The sequence below is a fragment of the Lissotriton helveticus genome, chromosome 7 (genome assembly GCF_964261635.1).
Source record: "Lissotriton helveticus chromosome 7, aLisHel1.1, whole genome shotgun sequence".
Taxonomy (NCBI): Eukaryota; Metazoa; Chordata; class Amphibia; order Caudata; family Salamandridae; genus Lissotriton; species Lissotriton helveticus.
In genome coordinates, this window is record NC_136068.1 from 638912338 (window position 1) to 638936876 (window position 24539).

The window sequence follows — 24539 nt, forward strand, 5'->3', positions numbered from 1 at the left end:
TTATACCTTTTGAAAAACAATTATTGATAGGGGAGCTGCGGAGTCCTACGCCAATTTATAAATAAGCATTGGCAACAGCAATAGGTCTGCATTGTCTACCAATCTTTTGGCGTTGTCAATAATTGCTTTGTCACAGTTTTTGCCCAAAAATATATTTGAGGAGCCGCAACGCCATTGCCAATACAAAAAGTCACAGTGCCTGGGAAAGTCTCCAACCCAATGGCCTCCAACAAGTCCAAGTACAGGTTGTCGTCATCATCATCATCATCATCATCATGGTGTTGGATAAAAAAAAACATAATCTCCATTCTCTTCTCTAAACTTCTGGTCAACTCTAATCAGAGTCCCATCCAAAAAGTTATTGGAGCGCTTTGGTGGCGCGCCGTGGGAAAGGCATAGTTCTGTCAGAATCAGATTGAACTGGCACCAGATACATCGGTATGGCTAAGAACGCATCTTCGTTCGGGCCAAGATACATTTGTCGTCTCTGAGTTAGATAGGACTATAGGTCCAAAGTCTTCCTTCCGTGTCAGTGGCAATCAGGCCGGTGTCGAAGTCAAAGGTACTGGAATGGATTTTGGGGCTGGATTGAAAGGGAAACACCCGTTACATCGGATATATCGCATCGCGCTGCCATTGCAACGCGGCAATTACATCGCGAGCGTCATCACATCGCATGTCATCAGGACGCATGCAAGTGGATCGCAATAACATATACATCGTTAACAGTTACATCGTATTCAAGCGAAATTGAATACTATTAAAGCAAAAATGAATCGTATTAAACCATAACTGTGTTTATTAAATGTAGCAGCGCGTTAGCAGCGCGTTGTGTTTATTAAAGGACTCAAGCAAAAATGAATCGTATTAAAGCATAACTGTGTTTATTAAATGTGAACTTATTAACGCCAAAAAAAAGCATAACTGTGTTTATTACATATAGCAGCGCTTAAACGATTGCAATATTCCCGCATAACTGTGTTTATTAAATGTAAAGCCTTAAAACAAGCAAAGCAGCACGTTGACGATTGAAATATTCATGTGATCTGACGGATAGCTAGCCAGACTTTGGTGCTGTCAGGCAAGGTTCGAGCCTCCTATCATCCCCTCAAAATATACATAAATGTGTTCAAATTAACACATCATATTTCATAAACATCTGATGCAAAGTGTATTTATCGCGCATAATTGTGGTCACAATGCCATTTTTTATAGCGTGGAATTGGGCCAAGGTGTGCGACATCCCCTCATTTAATAAACATCTGCTGGCTCTGCTGGCTGGGTGGGTGGGTGGGTGGGAGCCTGGATGGATGGATGGGTGGGTGGCTGCCTGGATGGATGGATGGATGGGTGGGTGGGTGGGTGGGAGCCTGGATGGATGGATGGGTGGGTGGCTGCCTGGATGGATGGATGGGTGGGTGGGTGGGATGGGTGGATTTTTTGTTAGGCGCCGGGCAATGACTCATTTTCACACCAGTGCTAGAACGGCTGTAACAAACGGAAAACACCTGTTACATCGGATTAATCACCATCGTCCAGTTACTACCTCAGCTGCCCCTTACAGATGGCCACCTATATTACTGACCCCCATTTCTTCAATTTCTACAAAAATAGATGAATGACCCTTACCTCATATAAAGCACTTGGCTTTGTTGCAATGTCATTGTTTAAAACTACATTGGATATCTAAAGCAGTGCACGCAAAACCAGGAAAACATAGGGCAGGAGGGCACGCTCAAATGATCGCTTCTGATCAGCTTCCCACATAAACCTTTTTGGGAAATATTATTTATGCTCAGGTATGGCACGATGAACACATAGGGCACAAGGGCACTAAAAACGAAGTAGAACGAAATAAAACACAAGCCTACTGGACACTTACCGATTTAAAAGGCTGTCCACAGGGTAACGGCACAGGCACAAATGGGTGCAGACACGGTGTGCAACACTATATATACAATCTATACTCCCCACCGACCCATTGGCTGTGTGAAACATCGCGTTGTCATGTCGCGCGATGTCATGTCGCCGATGTGACACGCGATCCTAGTCTGAGGCCGCATTTGCGTCGCAATGACGTGCGATGCAAAAATGGCCGATGTAATTGCTTTTGCGATGCATTGGCTGCGATGCGAACGCCCGCGAGGACGTTGCAGCCGATGGATTGTCATACAACCGGATTGAAAGTCAGCTTCAGCATCAGGGCGAAACCCAAAGGGGGGTCTGGAAGCACAGGTAGCAGGTAGCACAGGGGGCGGAACCGCTGGAGGAAACCTAGCTGGGGACCTCTTTGGGTACTTGGGGTACAATAGAGTGAGACGGAAGAGTGCACAAAATGCGCAACATGGCCTCTCTAAAGGCTTCAATCTGCGGCGATGTTGTCAATGGACTCAGGGTGCATCAGGATCAATTACAGAATAGGCTCCTCGACAGACCTGATGACCTTGATGGTGGTGGGACAGGAGCAAATCCTGCTTTGCTTTCTTGTGCTTCGACTTACCAGAGACATGAGCTATGGGGCATAGCTTCAGGGGGGGTTAAGGTGATAAATGGTTGGGTATAGGTGCTTACAGTCGGTTATGGTGAGGTATCTGTTGGATTTCACCAGGAATATTTACACACACTCTCCCTCAGTTTGGAAAGACTTACATTTTTTGGGTTATTTCACAAAATAATGTGTTTTCTCTCACTTAGTACCCCTACATATCAGCTTCCCTCTCACTTTCCACTGCCCCTTAAGACCCTCTAGTGCATCCTGCTTGTCGTATAATGTATTTTAACATTCCTGGATCAAATTCTTATTCATAAGGGCATACTGGACTTAGAGTTGGGCACCAAGACCAAATACCAAAGGCACACCTCATGGGGATTGGTCACAGATATTTGTTTGCAACATTCCCCACAAGGCTTAAACTGTTAAACTTTTAGGAGGGTACACAGTTCCCTTGCACACTGGAAAACAAGCATTTGCAATGCAATAGGTCTCACATTTGCGAGAATTTGAGCTATTGGAATTGAAAATGACAAGGCCTTTTATTTATGTGTTTTGAAAACCTGCAAGCAGTGCTTAAACACGTACTTTGTAATTATACTCCTTGCTTACAAGAAGCAAGGATGGCAGTAACTGCGCCTCTTTTACTGCCAGCCTTGCTTCTCACAAGCCATAACTATAAGTACTGAGTGCGTGTTTATGCACTGCTTGCTGGTTTTCAAAACACATAGCTCAAACTCTCGCAAATGCAGAACCTATTGCATTGTAAATGCTTGTTGAGCTGTGAGACAGCAGCAGCTACAGGAAGGCAGGGACTGTGACGTCAGGCCATGATTTCAAAAGCAGGAAGGAGGGACAGTCTTTGAATGCATAGCTAATGTGGCAAGATAAGGGAAAGATTTACAGCCCTGTTTACAACAGAGCTCTGTAAACCAGAAGCACAGGTCTCCAGTGCTACATCTTGAAGAAATAGTGCTCATAAGCTCTGAGTAACAATACATGTAACAGGGGCAGTTCTTGAAAATGGGCTGAGCTTTTAAAGTTTCTATCCTGAATACAGCATATCTCGCAGAGTCAGCGAAAGCAGGGCCTGGGCGAGACCTCAAAAGCAGAATTTGTTAGAAAATAATTGTCAAATGATGAGAAAAAATTTGGGAGGATCTTCAGAACTGCGTTCTATGGTGCTGAAAGAAAGGAACTGATGTTGACATGCATGGGTGGCACTTAATTGTGGCTCCATCATCAATCCGGGGTGGAACGAAGTCAACATGGAGCCACATGGCACCACATACCGATACACATTGGAGAAATGCTGTTTATATATATTTCAGATCCAGTCTGGGACTCGGGGATATTCTAAGAGTGAAAAATCAGCAGTTAGAAGTATCCACCAGAAACACCTTTCCCATATGCTTGTTTGCTGAGGCAGGCCTTGCTGTTTGTGCCTAGCTATTCCGGCTGAGCCAGGGGTTCAGCACAGAAACCATTTTACCTTTATGGGTCAGTTTGTTTGGGCTTTGTGAAACCTCAGTCTCTTTAACACTATGACTGAATTCTCACAGCAGTCTAGAAATTGGATTTCCTGCCCAGAAAAAGTACATCTTTAGGCTAAACATCTACATGTAAAATATGCCACCACCTTCTCACTTTTCTGGAGTAGTGTGGTAGGGAACTAGTGTACCCTATGTTTTCTGGGGTATCCATATGAGTCTCTTTAGCCTAATCTGGGGTCTCTACATCTAATGCCTCCTAGCATGGCTCTTCATCTCAGAATTGTCAGTGGTCTGACCACATCCTGGAGTGAGGGATAGCAACCCCCAGCTCATCTCTCACCAGTTGCATATGTAATGGAAGATTAGAGTAGAATTAGAAAGTGATAAAGAAATACATTTGCCACTGGTTGCCATCCGAAATGACTGTGCAGCTTGACGACCTAAGACACATCACGGATGAAGATTGTGTTGGAGCCTTTGTGCTGTCAGACGTGTCCATAGATTTTTCTACCGTCCAGCATTAAATCTGCCTACCCTGCAAAGCCATAAACTCAGAAAATGGTTTTGTGCAGAAATGTCCTTTTATATGGTGGCTGTGTCTGAGCCTATTAGGTCTACTTTTGAAATCCCATAGTAATGCGATTTATCTCTAGTATTCTTTAATGATAATAACCTCAATATAGCATGCCTAAAAAATTCCCTTGGCATGACCATATCTAGGTATGCAGATGACATGCAAATTGTACTCCGAATGCAATCTATGAATGCTTATAGTTTCCAGCCATTTACAAGATGCCTGGTCACGATGCAGAGCTGGAAGTATTTTAACTAGCGGAAGCTAAATAAATCCAAAATACAATTCTTGCTTACTGAAAGTAGCCCAGATTCCCAGTTTTCTTACATTCTCGGAAGCTCATGAACCTGGTTTAACCTCCTTTTGGGGGCAGGTATCTGCCACAGCACTCGTGCGCTGACCTTCTCCCTATTTCATAATTCAATGCGGCCTGGCATTCTTTGCTGTTTTGTGATCTTACATGTTCTCGGAGGTGCTGGGTATGGTTTTGCTTTTGTGGTTTCCCAGAAGATACTACTGTCTGCTTGAAACAGGGTTGCACGTGAAGTGTGCCCATACACTGAGTGGAGAAGACTAGTCCCTCAACCAGGCTATGGTGGGACAGACGGTTGGCGATGGTGGTTCATTTGTTCCGTGATACCTCTTTATTTGGGGCATTCCGGGAGGACAGGCTGCCTATTAGCCTTCCCTGAAAAAATCCAATCAGACACCCAGAACCCATCCACACCCAAAGAGTATTATTACTGTTAGGTAGCAGGACCATGCACATACACTTCCAATGCAGACCTCCATTTACCCATTGTCAGGACACTCATCTCAAGAAGACGGAACTTGGGTGCAAAAGCGGGTACTATTCCTGAAACCCCATGACGGGATACTGATGCAAGTTCACTGACAAGAACTTAAAGCCTGATTATGAATTTGGCAGATGGTAGTGAATTCATCAGGGTGATGGAGGACATTACCTCTACCATCCTGACTGGCTACCATCCATCTAATTTAAAGATGGCCGCTTGCTCAGTGCTCATCTCTGCACATTTCCATCTACAAAACGTTTGATGGACAGCCACTGTTGGTTTTCACACCCAATCACCAAACTTTTTTGGGAAGTTTGTTTCAGAAAAACGAATGACCTCCGCAACCTAGGAGTTTTCTCCTAGTTTGTTGGGGGTCATTGTTGTGTTGAGGATAGTGGTTTACCTGTTTTTCAAACCAGCATGTTCTACAACGTTTTCCTGCAGTAAACAGTAATATCAGTTAGTGGACAAGTGGAGGTAAATTTACCTGAAAATGTGGTTCATGCTTTTCTAAGGGATCCCACCAATACAGCAGCAAAGTTTCCTCAGACATGCAGCCACAGTACCTTAATTCTACCTCATCACACCTTGTTCTTCCAGTGTGTGTATGCACAGCTCCACATCAGTGGTGATGGCGCAGTTTTCAGAGTGAGGGTGCTGTGATCAGTTGTAGAAATCCAAGCATTACACAAAGAACAAGTGTATCAAATGAGCCACGTCAATTCAGCAGGAGAGTGGGAAGGGTGTGGTATGTAGCCAGCGGTGCAAGTGTATCACTGAAGCATGGTGTGGCAGGACACTCCCATTTACAGACAGCACATTTTTAATTGAAATTGGCCACCAAATTTGCACAGGCATGGCGTTTACTGATAGCAATGTACAGCGTGCAAATGATAATAGGTGGAAATTGTCTTCCAGTGAGTATTAATTAATTGTTCTTCACCAAGTAGCACCTTGATATGTTTTGCTCATATTAAAATATTTGTTTCCACCATACTTCAAAATTATAAAATAAACTGTTTCATTTGTGCTTTTGTAACTGAAGATATATTTTGAAATATTTGTACAATTCAAGGTTTGTTGCGTGTTAGAAAAAAAATACTAAAACCTTTTCTATCATACTCGGCAAGATTGTCACATAGTTCACATTACATTAGTGGGGTGGTGTGGCTCACTGGTTAGAGGCGGCAGACCCGAGAGCAGAGAACGGCCTGGGACCAGGGTTCGATTCCCGACGTGGCAGGGTCTTGGACCAGGATCAGCGGACTCGATAATTCTCGTCTCGGTGCCTACTCTAACCAGGGATCACACTTGACAACTGTGGGCATTAAGCTTGCCTCATCTCCTCAACGGCCCCTCACAAACGCTGGGGATGCCTGGTTTCACCTTGGAGACTCCCAGGAGGGACTATCTCACAGGGAAAGCCAGGACGGGTTCCCCAGCGGTCTATAGCGCTAGGAGGCGGGTAGCAGTGCGCTTTACAAGACACACACAATTACAATTACAACATCCTCTCAGATTGCAGTCAGGGAAAGAACAGTTAATACCAATCTCCATGTTAAAAGGATAAGCAGCAATTTGTCAGAAGACAGAGATTAACAGTTGATTCCTATGACAACATTAAATGTAAAGGCATTTTTATTGCTCGTTCACCTTCCCAACTTCAGCATGGTTATGGTAGTGGTGTTGCAGCACCCTCTGCGCCCCTACTTCCAGCACCTATACTCCACACAGAAGCTTTTTAAAGACCCTCTGCTGCCTCCTCAATTTACCTGGACATCCGTTTGGTTTTGGAACCTGAGGACACACTCTGTGTGCAGAGATGTCAAACCCTTTGAAAGAAACTTCATGTGCACCTATAAAGGTGGATTCAGGGATTGAATACAGTAGGAATAAGTACGATGAATGAAGTTACGGAAATGTGAATAGATAGGATGGAAAGTGAACAGAAAGTTCACAAAAGGAGTGAGTGATGAGTAGGCGAATGAATGAGTAAAATGAATGGGTTTCTGTGTGAACCGGGGTGTGGTTGAGGGGAAATTAGTGAATGGGGTTATGATGAGTTGGTATTGAGTGGATGAATAGTTAGTGGTTGTCTTTGCAAATCAAATGTTTACCAGCTGAATGATTAAATGGGAGAAAGAATGAAGGTGTGGACGAGCGACTGAGTTTGAGATTAATTAAATGGAAGGAGAGTGGTTGCCCCTGGGGGTAGAATGAAGAATGAAGAGGGTTAGTGCATGGGAAAGTGAGTGACTGGAGAGTTGATGGACGTGCACCTGCAGGTTCTAGCGTCCACAGTCATAGCAACTGTTTATATACCATGGGGTGGTTATTTGGCAGGAGAATAGAGGCCTGCTGGTTTCCAGGGCTCGTGTCACACGGCTTGGACCACAGCTGAGGGTCGCCCATGCAGAAAGGGGGCAGAAATAAACGGCTAAGCAGTCAATGGCTGCAAAGGGACCCCATGTCACTTGGTCACCTTCAATGGGCCCTGCTGTTCTGACAACCTGCTCTTACATAGCTGCAAACTCATAATGGGACATCTAAATCTAAATCTACACCCTGATAAAGCAAACTGCGGTTGGCACGGTTAATCGAGTGGGGCAGGCAACGGCAACTGAAAATATCGGGGCGTCAGGAGAAGGGAGCCCTTGCTTGCCTTGGAGCCGATGGCACCATTGCTTCGCCACAGCCAGACTTCGAACTAAACAAAGCAAAAAAAGGGATAAACCCTTGAGCCAGCCTTTTTAGATAAATGACTCCTCAATCACAGTAAGGGGTTTAACGAAAAAAGGGCTATCGGCTGACCACGTTATAAGGCTTCAAAGGAAAACCAACACCTGACCAGGGTGGATGAGCTGAACCACATTCAGACAGGTAGCTGCACAGTATGTGGGCGGGAGAACAATCGAAGGGCACCCCTGTCAGAATCCATTCTCACATTTAACTTGTATGCACCTAAATATACTAAAACACCAAAGTTCAGCTCTGCAGAAAAAAAGGTCTTTGTCTGTATGCACCTGCAACTTCGTTTCAGCGAATTGCTAGCCAATTGTGCTTGGCACGTGTGAGCTCCTAATTCCTGACCCATCTTCGTTGCCATGGAAACGAAGATGCAGGAGCCACTCAGGTGAGCGTGAAGAACATTTATCGGCAGGTGTCGACGGGTAGGGAGCCAACTGCCTGGCATAGAACTCTCCGTCATATTCCTCATGATCAGGCCCTGTTACATTCTAGCACAGAGGTCTGTAACAAGAGGTATTAATGTTCTTTGAGACTTATCTTGAGCTACTAATATTATTAGTGTTGTAATAGTCACCCTATCAAACATGATTATATTATTGGCCATCCTATGCAAGATTATCAGCAGTGATCACCTAAGTGCGTCAGGAGGTGTTAGCAGCAGCAATGTAAAAAGGGTGCTGTTAGTTTGGAATGTCTTTACATAGGTAATACTTAACAGCCATAGCTGCAATTCTCTTGGACCAAGGTAATATTAGTAATAAATCTCCCCAACACCACATGATTTGTGGTTCAAATATCAACTTTAAAATTATTTTGTGAATTTAACAATTGTTATTTATACATCATCTTATGAGTTCTGAAAAGAAGCACATTTTCATCTTGAATACATAATTTTCAATTTTAGTACAACTGTATTAATTCTGTCAAGCACACCTCCTAATTTAGTAGACTGGGCCACACACAGGAGAGCTGCTCAAAGGCAGCTGGAGAGCTGCCAGTAGCTCAGGAGCGAGTCCTTGGAGAAGCCTGTTCTAGCTTCTAGCTCCCCTAGGCATGTGGTTCACACTCGCTCTCCCAAAACACAGCAATAATTTAGGTACAAATCTTATTCATAAACAAAGATACTGCTGTCGGCATTATGTATTAACGAAAAAAAGCTGATGAATAGAATTACATTAAAAGTAAATATTGGGAAGAAATCATAGGAAAGATCAAAACTGAACAAAATTGGTCGAGAAAGGCAAACGAGAAATGTCCTTGGAGAATGTGGAAAGCAGCAGGGGTCAGAGGGAAGGGATTGCCTCCAGATGCCAGTGCTTCATTGTATCTGAAGTCCGACATCGACAGCTGAAAGGTGCACAGTAACTGTAAGTCCCCTTTTTATTTTGGGGACAGGAAATTGAAAAGAAATAAATAGAAATAGAAAGTATGTCACATCCTGGTAGGAAGAGGAACAAGATGTGGCTAATTTGGCAAGAGTGTAAGACGCTTTAGCTCAGAAGATAAAAGGGAACTGGAGTGGGAGGAAGGGGATGGGGCGTCTCCACCATTATTTACGAGCAAAACTAAAAAAAAGAGTCAATGTTGCTCCATTTCATAACTGTTCTTGTCAGAACAGTCCTCATAAAATACACTTCAATTTAGATTGTGTTATTATTACTTCAATCCATGCCTGCGAGCACCCCAGTACAGTAGGCTCTCTTTCTCAAGTGTATCTGTAAAAAAAAAATATCCATTGATATTCGTAGTCTGTGTGGAAGGGTTCCAGCGTTGCAGACCTGCACAAAAACAATCAAAGTAATGACACAGGGACGTGTGTCTTTGCTCCGAGTTAGATAAATTAGCTCCTCAAGAAGGGAATGTGAAAGCAAGGCTTAAATCTCAGGAATAGGAAACACAGGCTGGCAGAAAGCAAAAAAACGAATATTTGTAACTATAGACATCACACAACATAGACAACCACCATTGGCAAAGCCAAAAGGTCGAGATGTATGGGTCTAGCATATCAGCGAGTCAAAGGGAAAGGAGCTGTATGGAGAGGACACAGAGGGCTATCACTGTATAGTCCCTTATGTTAGTTCAAAGTGAGTACTCAAGTGGACGTGGAAGGATACTCCCAAACAGCCAATAGCATTAGGTGACAGATGAATACTCCACTGGGCTGAGCAAAACGTGACTGACAAAGTCTCAAGCCAATGGCTGAAACAGGCTGGTTGACAAAAGCCAGTGGTTGAAAGAAACAGACACAAAGCCAACCATATGTATATTGTTAATAAGAGGTCTGTTTGGTAACTGCCCTGTCAAAACTCAGACCTAAAAACAGCAAGGCGACTAGAAATAAAAGGTTATTGGAGAGTGTAAAATTACAGGAATACGGACCTATAGGCAGGTCTGCGGAATAGAAGCAACAGGAAGGTTTATGGAGTTAAGGGTGCTAGCTGTAGGGATCAAACATTGCCAAATATGTCTGTATTGTATTTGCCAATGAAGGTAACCAGGGACATTCATAAATGCTGTCTATCAAACCCTGCCCTGTTGCCATCGTTCATGCTGGGAAAAATGTAACAAAAAGGATCAATTTCCTTATAGAATGCATATAGGATATAAGTAATTAAATCTGGAAAACAGCATAATAATGGTGTACTTTTCAGATGAAGCATATTCCCTCATGCCCTCCAATGGAAGCACTTACTGGAAGACGGAATGGTACACCAAAATAGGCAATAAAATGCAATGGGGGAGTAATGCCCCTTCTGGATGAAGGCAAAGCCCACTCTATGTATATTTGAATTAATTCGTAACACTATGTCTTGCAACCAACTCTGCTGTCAAATCAGACCTAAAAAGAGATGGAGAACCAGAATAGCAACACTGTAGCGCTGTGACTCTGTGGTCACTGGATCTGGGAGCAACATACTCTCGAGAACAAAGTAAAGGTCTCAGGGCTTAAATAGCCGTGGTGGTGGTGTTCTACCAAAATATTGAGTATTTTTATATCGCCCTGCACGCACAGTAACTGAATAATATCGACTTGCAAAATATTGTTGGGATTAGTAGAAATAGTATTAAAATAGTACATCTATACATCCTTTTGTATGCCTGCTTTGCAGGTTCGTTGGTAGTCACTATTCGGGAGTCGATGCAAGTGCATGTTGATGTTATTGGCCATGATAGTCTGACCTGCAATTGGTTGGGGGTAGACATCCTAGGTGTAGCGAATGAGCAGGCCACACTGCGCGATCTGTGGTAATCTGACTGCATCATCTGCACAGGATCCTGAAGACCCCAACAGGGTGGACAATCCATTGGATTCTGATAAAATGTTTGGCACAGAAAACTGGCTGTGCGGGAAGCTATAGCAATGCCGGGAAGAAGGCTCTTAGGATTCCTTGATTTCAGACACCCTCCATACTGTGCCGCATTGCTGCCTTATGATGAAGTACAATTTTATGACACCTTGACAAATATATGTTGCTTAAGCAGGGCCAGAGTGGAAACCAACATCAGCCCTGATGAAAATATTGAAACTATCTTCACACCTCAGGAGGTCGCAACTAGAGTGGGCCATGGGAGCTTTCATGGTTGGGCCTTGGCAGGTAGGTACACATGCTCTGAAAGTAGCCCCTGAACCTGTGGAGTGGCAGAAAGGCCAGTCCAGCCGTGCCTTCTAGGGCAGAGGTTGTATTGATGTGGCAAGTATTCTCTCCCGACTTCTGCCAACAAATATCACAAATAGCGTAAATCCCGGAGTAGGGCTCCTGCCACGGAGGGGCGCAGTGTGACTATGGGGGCAGAACATCTTTCGTTTCCTCTGCCATAACCCTCCAAAAACATGCTACAGCTGCCTTAGTTCATTTGGTTAACAGCAACTTTGTTGCCTGGAATTTTAGAAAGGCCCTTGAAAACACATAGCATCTAAAGAATGTCGCAGCTGTGTTTTAGTTCCTTTGCAACATGTTTGTTGCCACATTTGTAGATGTGGGAAGTAGTTGAAGTGAACATTAAAAAGGAGGGGAGTGCAGGGCATCAGCCAAATATTTTGCCTAGCTCTTTAGACATAGCTGAAGTATCATATTGTGAAACTAAAATGTTATGGCAGTCAGATCGCGAGGGTGCTGTCCACAAAATGGCTGCTATGGCCTTATTTCCAGCCAGCCCTGATAAAGCTCAGGCCCATGCCTCCTCCCTGACTTTTTCCATCACACCAAGGCCAGACAATTTTGTCTATATTGTACGTTTTCAATAAAATAATTTTTCCATCCTAGGTTTTTTCTTTTTTATAACACATTTTAGGGCTTTTATGAATAATCAACATAATTATTACAAACAGGAACGCGCCATAGCACCCAAGCTATGCCACCTTCTAAATGCGCAGAAGTCAAGTCCATCCTCAAGAAACCCTCTGCAGACCCGACGGACCTGAAAAAACTACCGACCCATCTCTCTCCTTCCCTTTGCGGCCAAAGTCACAAAGAAGATCTTCAATGCCTACCTGACAAACTTCATCGAGGAGAACGCCATCCTCAACCATTCCCAATCCGGAATCTGCAGCAACCACAGCACCGAGACCGCACTCCTCACCGCCACAGACGAGATCCACACGCTCCTCGACCAAGGCCATGCTGCAGCCCTCATTCTACTAGACCTCTCCCCAGCCTTCGACACTGTCTCCCAAAGTACTCTCACAGCAAGACTCCACAACGCTGACATAGAGGAAACTGCCATCGACTGGCTCCGCTCCTTCCTCACCGGCAGAACCCAAAGAATCAGACTCCCGCCCTTCCTCTCCAAACCCACAGAGATCAACTGCGGCGTACCCTAAGGATCATCGCTCAGTCCCATGCTCTTCAACATCTACATGGCCCCCCTCGCCACCATCATCAGACAGCATGGCCTCAGCATAGTATCCTACGCCAACAACACCCAGCTCATCCTCTCTCTCATGAAGCAACACAACGCCACCATACTCAGCTTCCAGGAAGGAATGAAAGATGTTGCATCCTGGATGAGCAGCAGCTGTCTGAAGCTCAACTCGGAGACAACAGAAGTCCTCGTACCCAGACCCACCCTCTCAGACTGGGACAACACCTGATGGCCGCCCACCCTCGGCAACACCCCCACGGACCACATCCGTAACCTCGGCATCATACTCGACTCCTCCCTGACCATGACCCACCACATCAACGCCATCACCTCCACCTGCTTCAACACCCTCCACATCCTGCGCAATACCTTAAAATGGATCCTTCCTAAATCCAGAAAGACCGTCACCCACACACTCATAACAAGCAGACTAGACTACGGAAACGCCCTCTACGCTGGAATCAACAAATCTCTGCTACGCAAACTCCAGACGATCCAGAACACCGCGGCCAGACTCGCCCTCGGCATCCCTCAACATGAACACATCACCCAACCTCTGCAAGACCTCCACTGGCTTCCCGTTGAGAAGAGAGTAACCTTCAAGCTACTCACTGGGCCTACAAATCCCTCTACAACACCGGACCCAAATACCTCAACGACAGAGTCTCCTTCCACGTACCCAAGAGAAACCTCTGCTCCGCCGCCCTCGCAGAAACCCTGCGCATCCACAGAACCAGAGCGGGTGGAAGAGCCTTCTCCTAGATCTCAGCAAAGGCCTGGAACGATCTCCCGATCAACATCAGACGCTCCCCCACTCTGTACACCTTCAGGAAGAGCCTCAAGACCTGACTCTTCAGTTGACTCGGAGATTCACACACCCCCAGCACCTTGAGACCCTCACGGGTGAGCAGCCTGATTTACAATTCCCTGATTGATTGATTGAATTATCAAGCACAAGCCGTGCGGCCACAACATAGACATCGCGCAGTACTGATACGCTGCCTAGAGCCATACACAACAGGAAAGGCAGCAGTCACTGCCACTAACACGGAAATAGTCCACCCTAGCTTTTTTCACTCATCAAACCTTCAATTTACATTTTGTGTATGCCTTGTAAAACAAGCGTTAGTGACCTATCGACTATGCCCAAGGCGGAACTGGCCGTACTAGGAATCAGGTGTTTCCCCAGGAGGCTGCAAGGGTGGGGGGGGGCAGTTTTATCACTGGGGGCTGGGTTTTTAGCAGTGCAGCAGTTTTAAAAGCACCCGCTGAAGAGTTCATCCTGCAGTTTTCTTGACACAAAAAAGTGTCAAGATAAGTCTGGTGATTAATGTACCTGCTGGATAGAGATCGGAGTTTTGTCTAGTGGCAGTTTTGACACATCATAAAGTAGGGCATAGGGTTACTATACGTACTGCAAAGAATGTGTACCATGCAGATCACAGAGCATTATCATATGTGCATAGCCCAGTGGGTCACTGCTTTTGTCACAGAGATCCTTTTGGTACTGTGAAGTTCATAAGTTACAGTCATAATTTAAACAAAGTGAGCTATGAAATGACATCAAATGCAAACTGCATGCAACAAGTTAGAAAGTTATGTTTTTCCCCAGTCTTTTCTTATCGTAATGTTGCTTACAAAAAAGGGTTTGTTTGGGTAGAAATATAATATTATTAGTAAAGCAAACTCTACGCACCGTGTTACATTCTGAATCCTGAGTTTGTGCTTCTCCAGAACAAGCACTGCTCAAAAATGCCTACCAGTATGAGTGACACATGAATCCTACACTTTGTCTTATGTAACATTTTCTGCACACTGATTTACAGACATATGGTTCAATTGTCTCTGCATGTGTGTGTTAATGTAAAGTGGCCTGACACTCTACACTTGTATGAGAGGTGCCATAAAACAAATGAGATACATTTGAGAAAGGGGCTATGGAGAGATGAGAGGCACTGTTGGAAGGTAATAGGGAGGAATCATTGAAGAGCCCAACAAAGTCATAGTCATAGTCATAGTCAATAGTCAAATCACAGTTAGGTCTCAAGGCGCTTGCAGACTCAGTGAGGGTCATCAAAGCTATTAGTTGGGAAATAGCCAGGTTTTTAATTCCTTACGAAAGGCCATGTGATCTGAAATGGAAGAGATATGTGGGGGGAGCTTGTTCCAGAGATGAGGGGCGAGATAAGAAAAAGACCGTCCACCTTGTCTCGTGGTGCGCACTCTCAATGGTGTTAAGAGAGATTTAGAACTAGATCTCAGGGTTCTGTCGGTTGGTATTTCCGCAATTTATTACCTAAGTACCCTGGGCCAGAATGGTAGAGGCTCTTGTGTACGAGGCAAAGAGTCTTAAATTTGCCTCTCAGCCTAATTGGTAGCCAGTGTAGAAATTTCAAATTGGCACTGGAGGATGATCTCCTGGGTAGATCCAAAATGGGTCTGGCAGCAGTGTTTTGAAGGGTTTGTAGCTTGGCATAAAGATTGTCATTTATGCAAGCCAATAGTGCGTTACCATAATCTACTCTACTCATAATTAGTCCCTGGATCAATGGTTTACGAGAATCAATTGGTAATCACTTAAAAATCTTACGTAGATTGCGCAAGATTCCATAACAGGTACCTACGAGCCGGTCCACATGAGCTTTCATCGACAGTTTATTGTCGATGGTGATCCCCAAGTTGCAAACAGTTGATTTTGGTGGTGGGCAGGGGCCCTGTGATTGTGGACACCAGTCACTGGACCAATGATCTTCCGCTCTGCCAAACAGAATTATCTCTGTTTTGCTCTTATTCAGTTGCAGTTTATTTTGACCCATCCAGTTATCAATGTGGGTCATGCATTTCTTGAACCTGATGATAGTGTCTGAGGGGTCAGGGCCAAAAGTTATCAGCAACAAAGATTGTCGTATCCTGGTGCTCTGTGAGGTCATCATTTACCATGCTTTAAAAGCTAATACAATTGAATATATAATGAAAAATGTGTTGTAGAGTGCACCAGTTTTGCCATTTCCCCCCAAATTTTCTTGGGAGGGAGAACCCCCTCAATCCCCCTAGTAGTGGCTAGTCTCGCTAACTGTTGTGGACACTCGCTGTGCACCATATGGGGGCTGCGCTGACTAAACTTGCCAGGGCTGCTTTGGGTTGCCAGTTTGCCCCTGCCTTTGTTAATGGGCTTTAGCATAGCCTCTGTGATGCTGCAAAGAGTGGCTAAAGTTTTTAAAAAGCGCCTTTGATGCAGTTGCTCACATCATTTTGAGGTGTGCACTTCACACGGACGGGACTACAAAATACCTCAGAATGCTTTTCTTTTCTTTTTAGTTACTGACGCAAGATGGATCGGTAACTCAAAAAGAAAAGAAAATGGGAACTTTTTTTTTTTAAAGCAGATGGGTAGGGACAGCGGAAGCAACACAGTGGGGGTGGGGGGAATTGCAAAGTGACATGTGAGAGTATGCGAATGCAATGGAGTAAGGGCCCAAGTGGATGCGAAAGCAAACAGGGCACGGATGTGGTGAAGCAATGGGGAGAAGCTCACAGGTAAGCACAAAAGGTAGGGGACGGGGAGAAGCAGTCGGATAACAGAGAGCAACATGGAGTGCAGGGTGAGAGACATACATGAAGGAGACAGCACCAACTCGATACATTTATCTGCACTAGTTGCGGTCATCTGAGCAGAGTTTTGGGCACCAGCACTCCTTCTTTTACAAATTAAGCACTGAAAACAACCAATGGTAAACAATGGGTGGGTTCCAAGTCCCTCTATGGTCTTGGTAAGCCATAATATGCCTCTCAACAGACAGCACATGTCCTGTCTAGTAGCCTCGACCTAAAATCAACACCACCTTTAGTTGGTGTCAAGAGAAAGACAAAAAGCATTACAAAGCTCCAAGGTTCAAAGAACACTGAAGGCCAAATCTTACCACAAAGTATGAAGCAAAGCAAAAAAATCCCTAAAGAAGCAATACATATCCCTTCTACAAGCCTCACAGTTGCCATCCTGGGTCACTTAATTTCTATTTTTAGTCTGAGATTTGACAGACCAGCCATTTCCTGATTCCAGTGAGTGCTTCTTACCTCATTAATCTTCTTTGGCTTGCAAAGACAATCAGCATTCCTCTTCACCTTGTTGAAAGACTTCAAATCCTCTATCCTTCAAGGTACATTTGATACCCTTACAGGCTTGCTCTCATATGAGCTTTAATGCTGCAGCTAGAGAGAGAATTAAATAAACCCTGTAAATGAAAGATTATTCAACATAAAAAATGGCCCTTCAATACTTCTGAACATAGTGTCTGATTTTGAGTTTAGGGGAAAGGGTGCTACACCACAAATATGGAGGAGTTCTATGTCTGCCAAAATGGCAGCCCACCTGCTCTTATTTGATTCTGGCAGACCATCATGTTTTCGCCAGCAGTGACCCCACTGGCTCTACCAGCGTTCGCACTACGCCGTTGGCTGAAAGAGTTGGGATGCCAGTGTAGGTGCACAAGACAATTCACCCTATTTCAAGTGGACAGTCTGATGGACTTTTTTCAGTTCACAGGGAAAACCCCGGGAGTCCTGAATAGAAAAACAAATAATAACTCCACACCCTGGAGAAAACTCTCAGGATGTCAAGTTCAGTAGATTTTGGTTTTTCAAAAACAAACTGTTTTCAGAAAACAAAAAACGTTTGCTCAGGGGTCACCTAAAACATGGTGCCTTGAGAGAAGGCCCAAAAATGTCCACAGGACCAGGGGGGTTTTAAATAAGGTGGGCGGTAGTTCCAGAGAGGCTGGATGAGGTAATAGCCTCTGCCACCCTAAGGGACAGGGCGCTGCCATCCAAACTCAACATCTGGCCTTTATTTCTCACAAGTGCTACATCTACCTATGAGGAAAGCGTGGCACTTACCCAAACCTCCACATGCTGTTGATTATTTCGAAATGTCGACAACATGTAAAAGTACAACTTTTTCTTGATGTGAAACTCCCTTTCTCCCACAAACACATTCCTCCCTGAGTATGAAATTTAGATTGAATCGATAACCTGTGCCCATATTTCTAGAAAGATTATCAAACATGCCCCTGCTCTACATTGAAACATCTTAGAAACATTTCAGTCTGAAAGAAGATCTAGTATCCTGACTGATCTACTTGCCCATCACGCCAGTCTTTGGGGTCTGGAGAACTCAGGGACAAGCACGGCATCCTTGTGACAAGATCTATTGTTGTCCATGGAACTGCAGACTCCAAATACAACTGCGAGCTCACTGAATTGGCAAGTACCTCCTCTAGGATTGGTCTTTCAAAGGGTAGTGAAGTTGTCCCAAGCAAGGCTTACTCTTCACGATTGGTGTAGGGTAGTACTATAACTTGAGGTAGCACATCCACGTCCAGGAAAGACGAGTATCGCACCGCCATGAGAGCTTACAAGGCGGCCTTGCGCAGCACTAAGAGGCAATTCTTCGACGAAAGAATTAAAAATTCTTCTAACACTTCTAGAGAAACCTTCCTCATCATTAAAGAATTGCTTAAGGTGCCGGAACCCCCTCTGGCTCAAGACATCTCTGGGGCCAAATGCAACAAACTGGCGAACTACTTTGATGCTAAAATTCATAATATCTTAGCCACCTTGCCCCAAGTCAATCACGGGATAGACATAAGCTGTCGGCCAGCGACACTCGACATTCAGCTCAATACCTTTGGTCCAGTGTCAGCGGACGAGGTACTCAAAACTCTGGCCATCATCAAAAGCGGCTCTCCTAGCGACCCAGTACCCATGCGGATCTTGAAACAGATCGCATCCACCATCGCTGCACCAGTTACTGACCTTATTAATGCCTCGCTTCTGCAGGGAGTGGTTCCATCTGGCTCGAAGGGAGCTATTGTGAAAGCCCTTCTCAAAAAGCCCCTCCTAGACCCGGCCGAATTGGCCAATTATAGGCCAATCTCTCTACTCCCTGGACTTAGTAAGGTTGCGGAAAGGCTAGTTAACCAAAAACTTTCCCATTTCCTAGAGTCCAACGGTCTTCTCCGGAACTCACAAACTGGCTTTCGCCCTGGACAGGGCACGGACACCGCCCTTCTGGCAGTCGTTGAGGAGGCCAGATGCATTTTGGACTCAGGAGGATCAGTGGCAGTGATCCTCCTGGATCTAAGTGTGGCTTTCGATACTGTTAACCATCAGGTCCTTATTCGGCGACTGACAGATATAGGTGTGGTAGGAACAACCTTGTCCTGACTTACGTCATTTCTTAGCAACCGCACCTTCCAGGTCTGGGAGATTAACTCACGATCAGCGGCAATTCCCCTCCAGTGCGGGGTACCACAAGGCTCATCCTTAAGCCCCACATTATTTAATGTGTACATGGCCCCACTGGAGGAGGTGGTCGCCCCGTTTGGTATCAAAATCGTGAGCTACGCTGATGACACCCAACTGGTCGTCTCCTTATCCCAACTTGCCCAGTGCCCGGACACCCTCCACTCCTGCCTATCCAAAATTCATACCTGGATGTGCGAATCCTTCCTCAAACTGAATGGGTCCAAGACCGAAATTATGCTACTAGGGCATAAAGGATCCACTCTGCCTCCGAACATCTGGCCCACCTGCATGGGGGAACCCCTCTCCCCAAAAAATGAGATTAAAAGCCTGGGGGTCTGGATGGAACAGGATCTTTCATTCAAGACCCAAGCTAAAAAAATGGCGGGAGCCTGTTTTGCCCTCCTCCGATCGGCTCCGAAAGTTCTGCCACTTCTTCCGCAACCCTCTCGGAAGCTGCTTATCCAAGGACTGATCCTGTCCAGATTGGATCACAGTAACGCTATCTTCCTTGGTGCACCGGAAACCACATTTAACAAGCTCCAACAGATCCAGAATGCTGCAGCACGGCTTCTCACGGGCACCTCAGCCAGAATATCAGCTAAACCAGCACTCAAGCTGCTGCACTGGCTTCCGATACGCGAAAGGGTAAAATTCAAATCCTTATTCATTGCACACAAACTGCTGCAGGATAAGGGCCCCCCATTCTAAAGAACCTTGTCGTACCCTACAAAGCCAACAGACCATTCCGTTCAGATCATGAACGTCTGGTCACTGTGCCCAGAGTAAAAAAGGCACGTACAGGAGGACGGCGATTCTCGGTTAACACAGCTAAACTGTGGAATTCCCTCCCCTTGAACCTACGGGCTGAACCCTGTCATCTGCGATTTCGTAAACTCCTAAAAACCCACCTTTTCCCTTAACCCATTCTTTCTTCTTTCTGGCACTCGCACTGGTCTCTCTGTTTAGTCTAGCGCTGGGATGCTTCCGGGTAACTACGCGCTCTACAAATCCCCCATTCATTCATTCACATACATTTTGTACAATACTTTAATTTCTAGGCATTTCTCTTAAGAAAAAGTGAGAGCACTTTAATTCTATTAAATATAAACGCTTAATTGGTCCTATTGCTGCATCCAGATCAAAGATACACCGTTTAATTATAGGCCGACATTGATCAAATTCAAGTTTATACATGACTTTTACTACACTCCATAACATATTGCCAAGTTTGCATGTAGTGACGTGAGATGTATAACATGGGGGGTACTGATATGGACTTTCTACATGTTGCATGGTCTTGCACCAAAATTCTTTAGAACTGGTCAGGAGTGTTTGAGCGGAGGAGTGTAATGATTGGAAGCCTCCTGTCTCCTTCTACAGCCAATGCACTATTGGGAGCTACATCACACCTGCCTAAAATAGTGCGACGGCGCTTTAACACCTTGTCGCTGCTGCCAGCTAAGAGGTGGGTAGCCTTGATTTGGATGCAGGAAAGAGTACCTAAATACCATCAAGGTATTGGTGTGCTGCAGGGATCTGACAGAGGTGTATGACGCTGACCTGCAGCCAAATGCTTGCCTCAAAGAATAAATAAATATATATATATATATATATATATATATATATATATACACACACACACACACAATCTTGGGGGCCCCATACTGGAATTTCCTGTCTGTCATGGACCCAAGCACTCTACCTATATATGGTAAAAAAAAAAAAAAGTGTATAATCTATAGCTGTCGACATCCTCCCTTAAACCTACAGCCATCGCTTCCCTCCACAGTCATGGAGATGGTAGCCACTCGAGAAATTTGATTTTGGGTGGACCGTCTAAAACCCTTGTCAGGGTACATGTGGTTTCAGTCAGCTGTGTAGGGAAACATACAAAATGATGAAATGCAGAGCAGAACGACACATGGATATAGCTACAGAACCAAGCGTTGTTCCCTCAAGAATACCTGTGCGCCTAAGGTTCGATGCACAGTGTAGAAGATCCTCCACCAAGTCCATTTGCCCTACCTGAAAACAAACTGACAATCTCCAGCATGCTAGGAAGCACTGTTTTTCTTCGGGGGGGGAAAACTAAAAATCTTTGTCCTGGTGATAGGGAAGGGCTGTCCTACTGAATTGCAACTATCACCACCCCTCATTCCCATTTCGAAGAAATTAGAACCTTTTGTGTTCTCAGAATCCTTCCTCTTGAAGGTACTATTGTAACATTCCCTAATATTGTGCTTTACCAATTGAACATATGTTGTGGTATTACCATAATTTGTGTACAGTGCTCTTCAGGTGTAGCTCCACTTAGGAGTCAAACACAATATAGGGACAGGTCAATATATGAGCAGAAGGCTCATTTGACCTGGACACACAGGTGATATTGGGCAAATGGGCAACATCACAGTTGCCTTTTCTACTTCCTCTTCCACCTGCAGGCAACACAACAATGCCCGCTGTCTGCAATGACAAGACTATCCAATTGGCTAAAATGTCTGACTCCATTGCTTGCACTGGGTTGGGATGTAGAGTGGCGCCTGGTGATGGATTCCCTTGTGCCACAGTTTTAAAAGCACAATGGCTTGAGTGTCTGCTGTCGCGACCTGTAACCTCCAAGATGGATGCTCCTCACTCAATATGGCCAACAAATATCGTTATCTCTTTAAGATCGATAAAATGTCTGCCATCGAATGCAGGGGAAGATGATGCATATCATTCAGGGGCTACGTAGAAAGTTAGTGTGTTCTATATAAATATCTATTATTATATGTATTTCCTTTTAAGAAGTAATTTACTGCTAGCTGGCACGTGTTTCGCATCGCTAGCTGCTTCTTCAGGGACTATTATTAACATATCATTTACGATAGCGGGAGACTTTATAGTTCAAATATATCACTAAAAAATCTGCAGAACTAATTTAGAATCAAGCATGATGATTGAAATATAGGCATGAAGAAGCAGCTGTTGCTGCAAAACACGGGCTTGCTACCTGCTTACTAACTGCATAAGTAGGAATAAAGATACATACTTTGTTATAATACACTGCCAATGATCCCCTCTGTATCAATTGAACTATACACACATTGGTAATATTCAATGTCTTACAAGAGAGCACTGAGTTATCTCTGAATTTGCATAGAAATCATTTTGATATAATATGAGATAACAAAAATGTTTCCCCTTCCCCCCCCACAGGATTGGCTGACACGGTATGGATACCTGCCTGCCCCAGACCCCCTGACGGCCCAACAACAGACACTGGAGGGGCTGACATCCGCCATCAAAACCATGCAGCGGTTTGCCGGGCTGAAAGAGACGGGGACACTCGGTAAGTGGGAGCAGAACAGGAATGGGGACAGTGCTACAGGTCAGATTGTGGGTAAAGGGTTAGTAATGGATAATGCACTGTAGGTGAGAGGGCCGTAGTAGTGTTCAGCAGGTCATGAGATGGCTAGGGGTAGATTAATGCATGTCACACTGTAGGGATGTCAGAGTTGAGGCTCACAGGATTGCCTCCCCCTGCCTTGGCAGTAAACCTTTCATCAGACTTTAGAACAGCAGGTGAGCGATCCTACGGCGGACAGGCTCCAGACCCTCTGCGAACAAGAGTTTTTGACAAAGACAGCAGCCGGATGACTGACAATCATAACCCCAGTGAGGCAAGATCGATCCACACGCGAACTACTGCCCAGTGATTCTGGCCCTAAACTGTTCTCTATAATACCCACTTATGACCTCGGAAAAGTCAGAAGCAAAATTCACTGCCCAGTCCCCATTGGTCCAAAATCCCCCTCTGCTGACAGAGTCTGGAAACAGTGTGATGAAATCCAAGGCTTGACAAAACACACAGCACAGTAAATTGAGAAGGTGAAACTGTTTTACAAGGCCAACTGCTAATAAACCATTGCTACTCACCTCTTTGTGTCCCTCTATGATTCCCCCACTTGCAAGGATGTTTGCATTGCTAAAGGAGGTAGACAGCTCTTCATGTTGGGCACCGTCCTTATTGGTCATATGAAGCAAAGAGCAGCTGCCCAAAGTGTAGAGTGCTAAGAAGAAAGCTAATTTTACTTCACTGTGGAACATTTAACTGTGAATTATCTTAAACATTTTGTAACATCATAAAACTGCCTGGACAATACATTTATTGTGAGCCAATCTCATGTTATCTTCATATGAGTGTTCTACCCCGCTCCACCCTTGATGTTTAGACTTCACTACCCCTGAGAGTTAAAGCCTAATCAGCAGGAGGTTCTCTGCATTCAGTGAGCTTGTAGTAGGATCTGATTTGTGAGATTCCAAGGACAATGGCAGTAATTGTCACAAGAATTACCCAGCTGTCCACGCGATCCCTAGTACCAGGAGAATAGACTTGCAAGCAGTGCAGGTCGCAGTGTGAAGGAGGAGGATGCTGTGAAAATCAGGGGGTCTTGCTCTACATTGGCAGTATGGAAGCCCAGGATGTTCAGACCAGGAGTAACAATGAGCACTAGTCTGCTAATGAAAGGGACAGATTCAAAAACATTTGTAAAGAAGACTGGTGATGTGCTCTTGAATCAAGTAAATGGTGCATTTTTCATAAATAAATGGCTTATTAACTCAAAGTAATCACATAAAACAGGGTCTCTAATAACACCACTCTTATACTTTGATGTAATATCCCTGCTCAATCAGAAAAGTGATTTGCATTCAGAAACCTTAAACAAAGCAAAACATAACGAATGGAACTTTAAACTCTGCATTCCTCACAATGGACCTGATTCACAAAGTGCCACTGCTGTTGCGGCAGAGGCCACGCAGTCATGGCGGGGGTCCCGCACTTGTGTCGGGTTCTCCGCAATGGGAAACTACTGTACGGAGGTCCCACCACGACTGCGAGGCCTCCGCTGCAACAGCAGAGGCCGTTTGTGAATCAGGCCCACATTCTATCACTTGCAGTAGCCCTGAGGCTCTGATGCGAGCCGTAAGTAACTGGCTGTGAAGAGACAGGAGAGCAATGGCCACATAGGTTCCTTCTTTGAAATACAGTCACATCAACTACAAAGGAGCATCCCCCTGTCCTTCTTACACCCACAATATCTAGGAGACAAATGCATACTGCAGTCCTCAGAACACACCCAAAGCCACCGCAACAACTGCAATCAATAATTATCCAACATTGGGGTCAAGAATTTCCAAGAAGGTTTTCGCTAACTCAGCTGTGTGATCATTGGTCATTTCCCATGGTACTGTCCCACCACAGACTCGTGGTCTCACAGAAGCAGTTA

The 24539-nt window shown here is 44.9% G+C and overlaps 1 protein-coding gene across 2 annotated transcripts in view; it reads left to right on the plus strand.

Annotated features, from left to right (window-relative positions):
• Positions 1-24539, plus strand: part of MMP25 (matrix metallopeptidase 25) — a 165874-nt gene that overhangs the window by 78309 nt on the left and 63026 nt on the right. For both annotated transcript variants that reach the window (XM_078652888.1, XM_078652889.1), the window contains exon 2: positions 22468-22600. In XM_078652888.1, coding sequence (XP_078509014.1) covers positions 22468-22600 — 133 coding nt within the window. The remainder of the gene's footprint in view (positions 1-22467; positions 22601-24539) is intronic.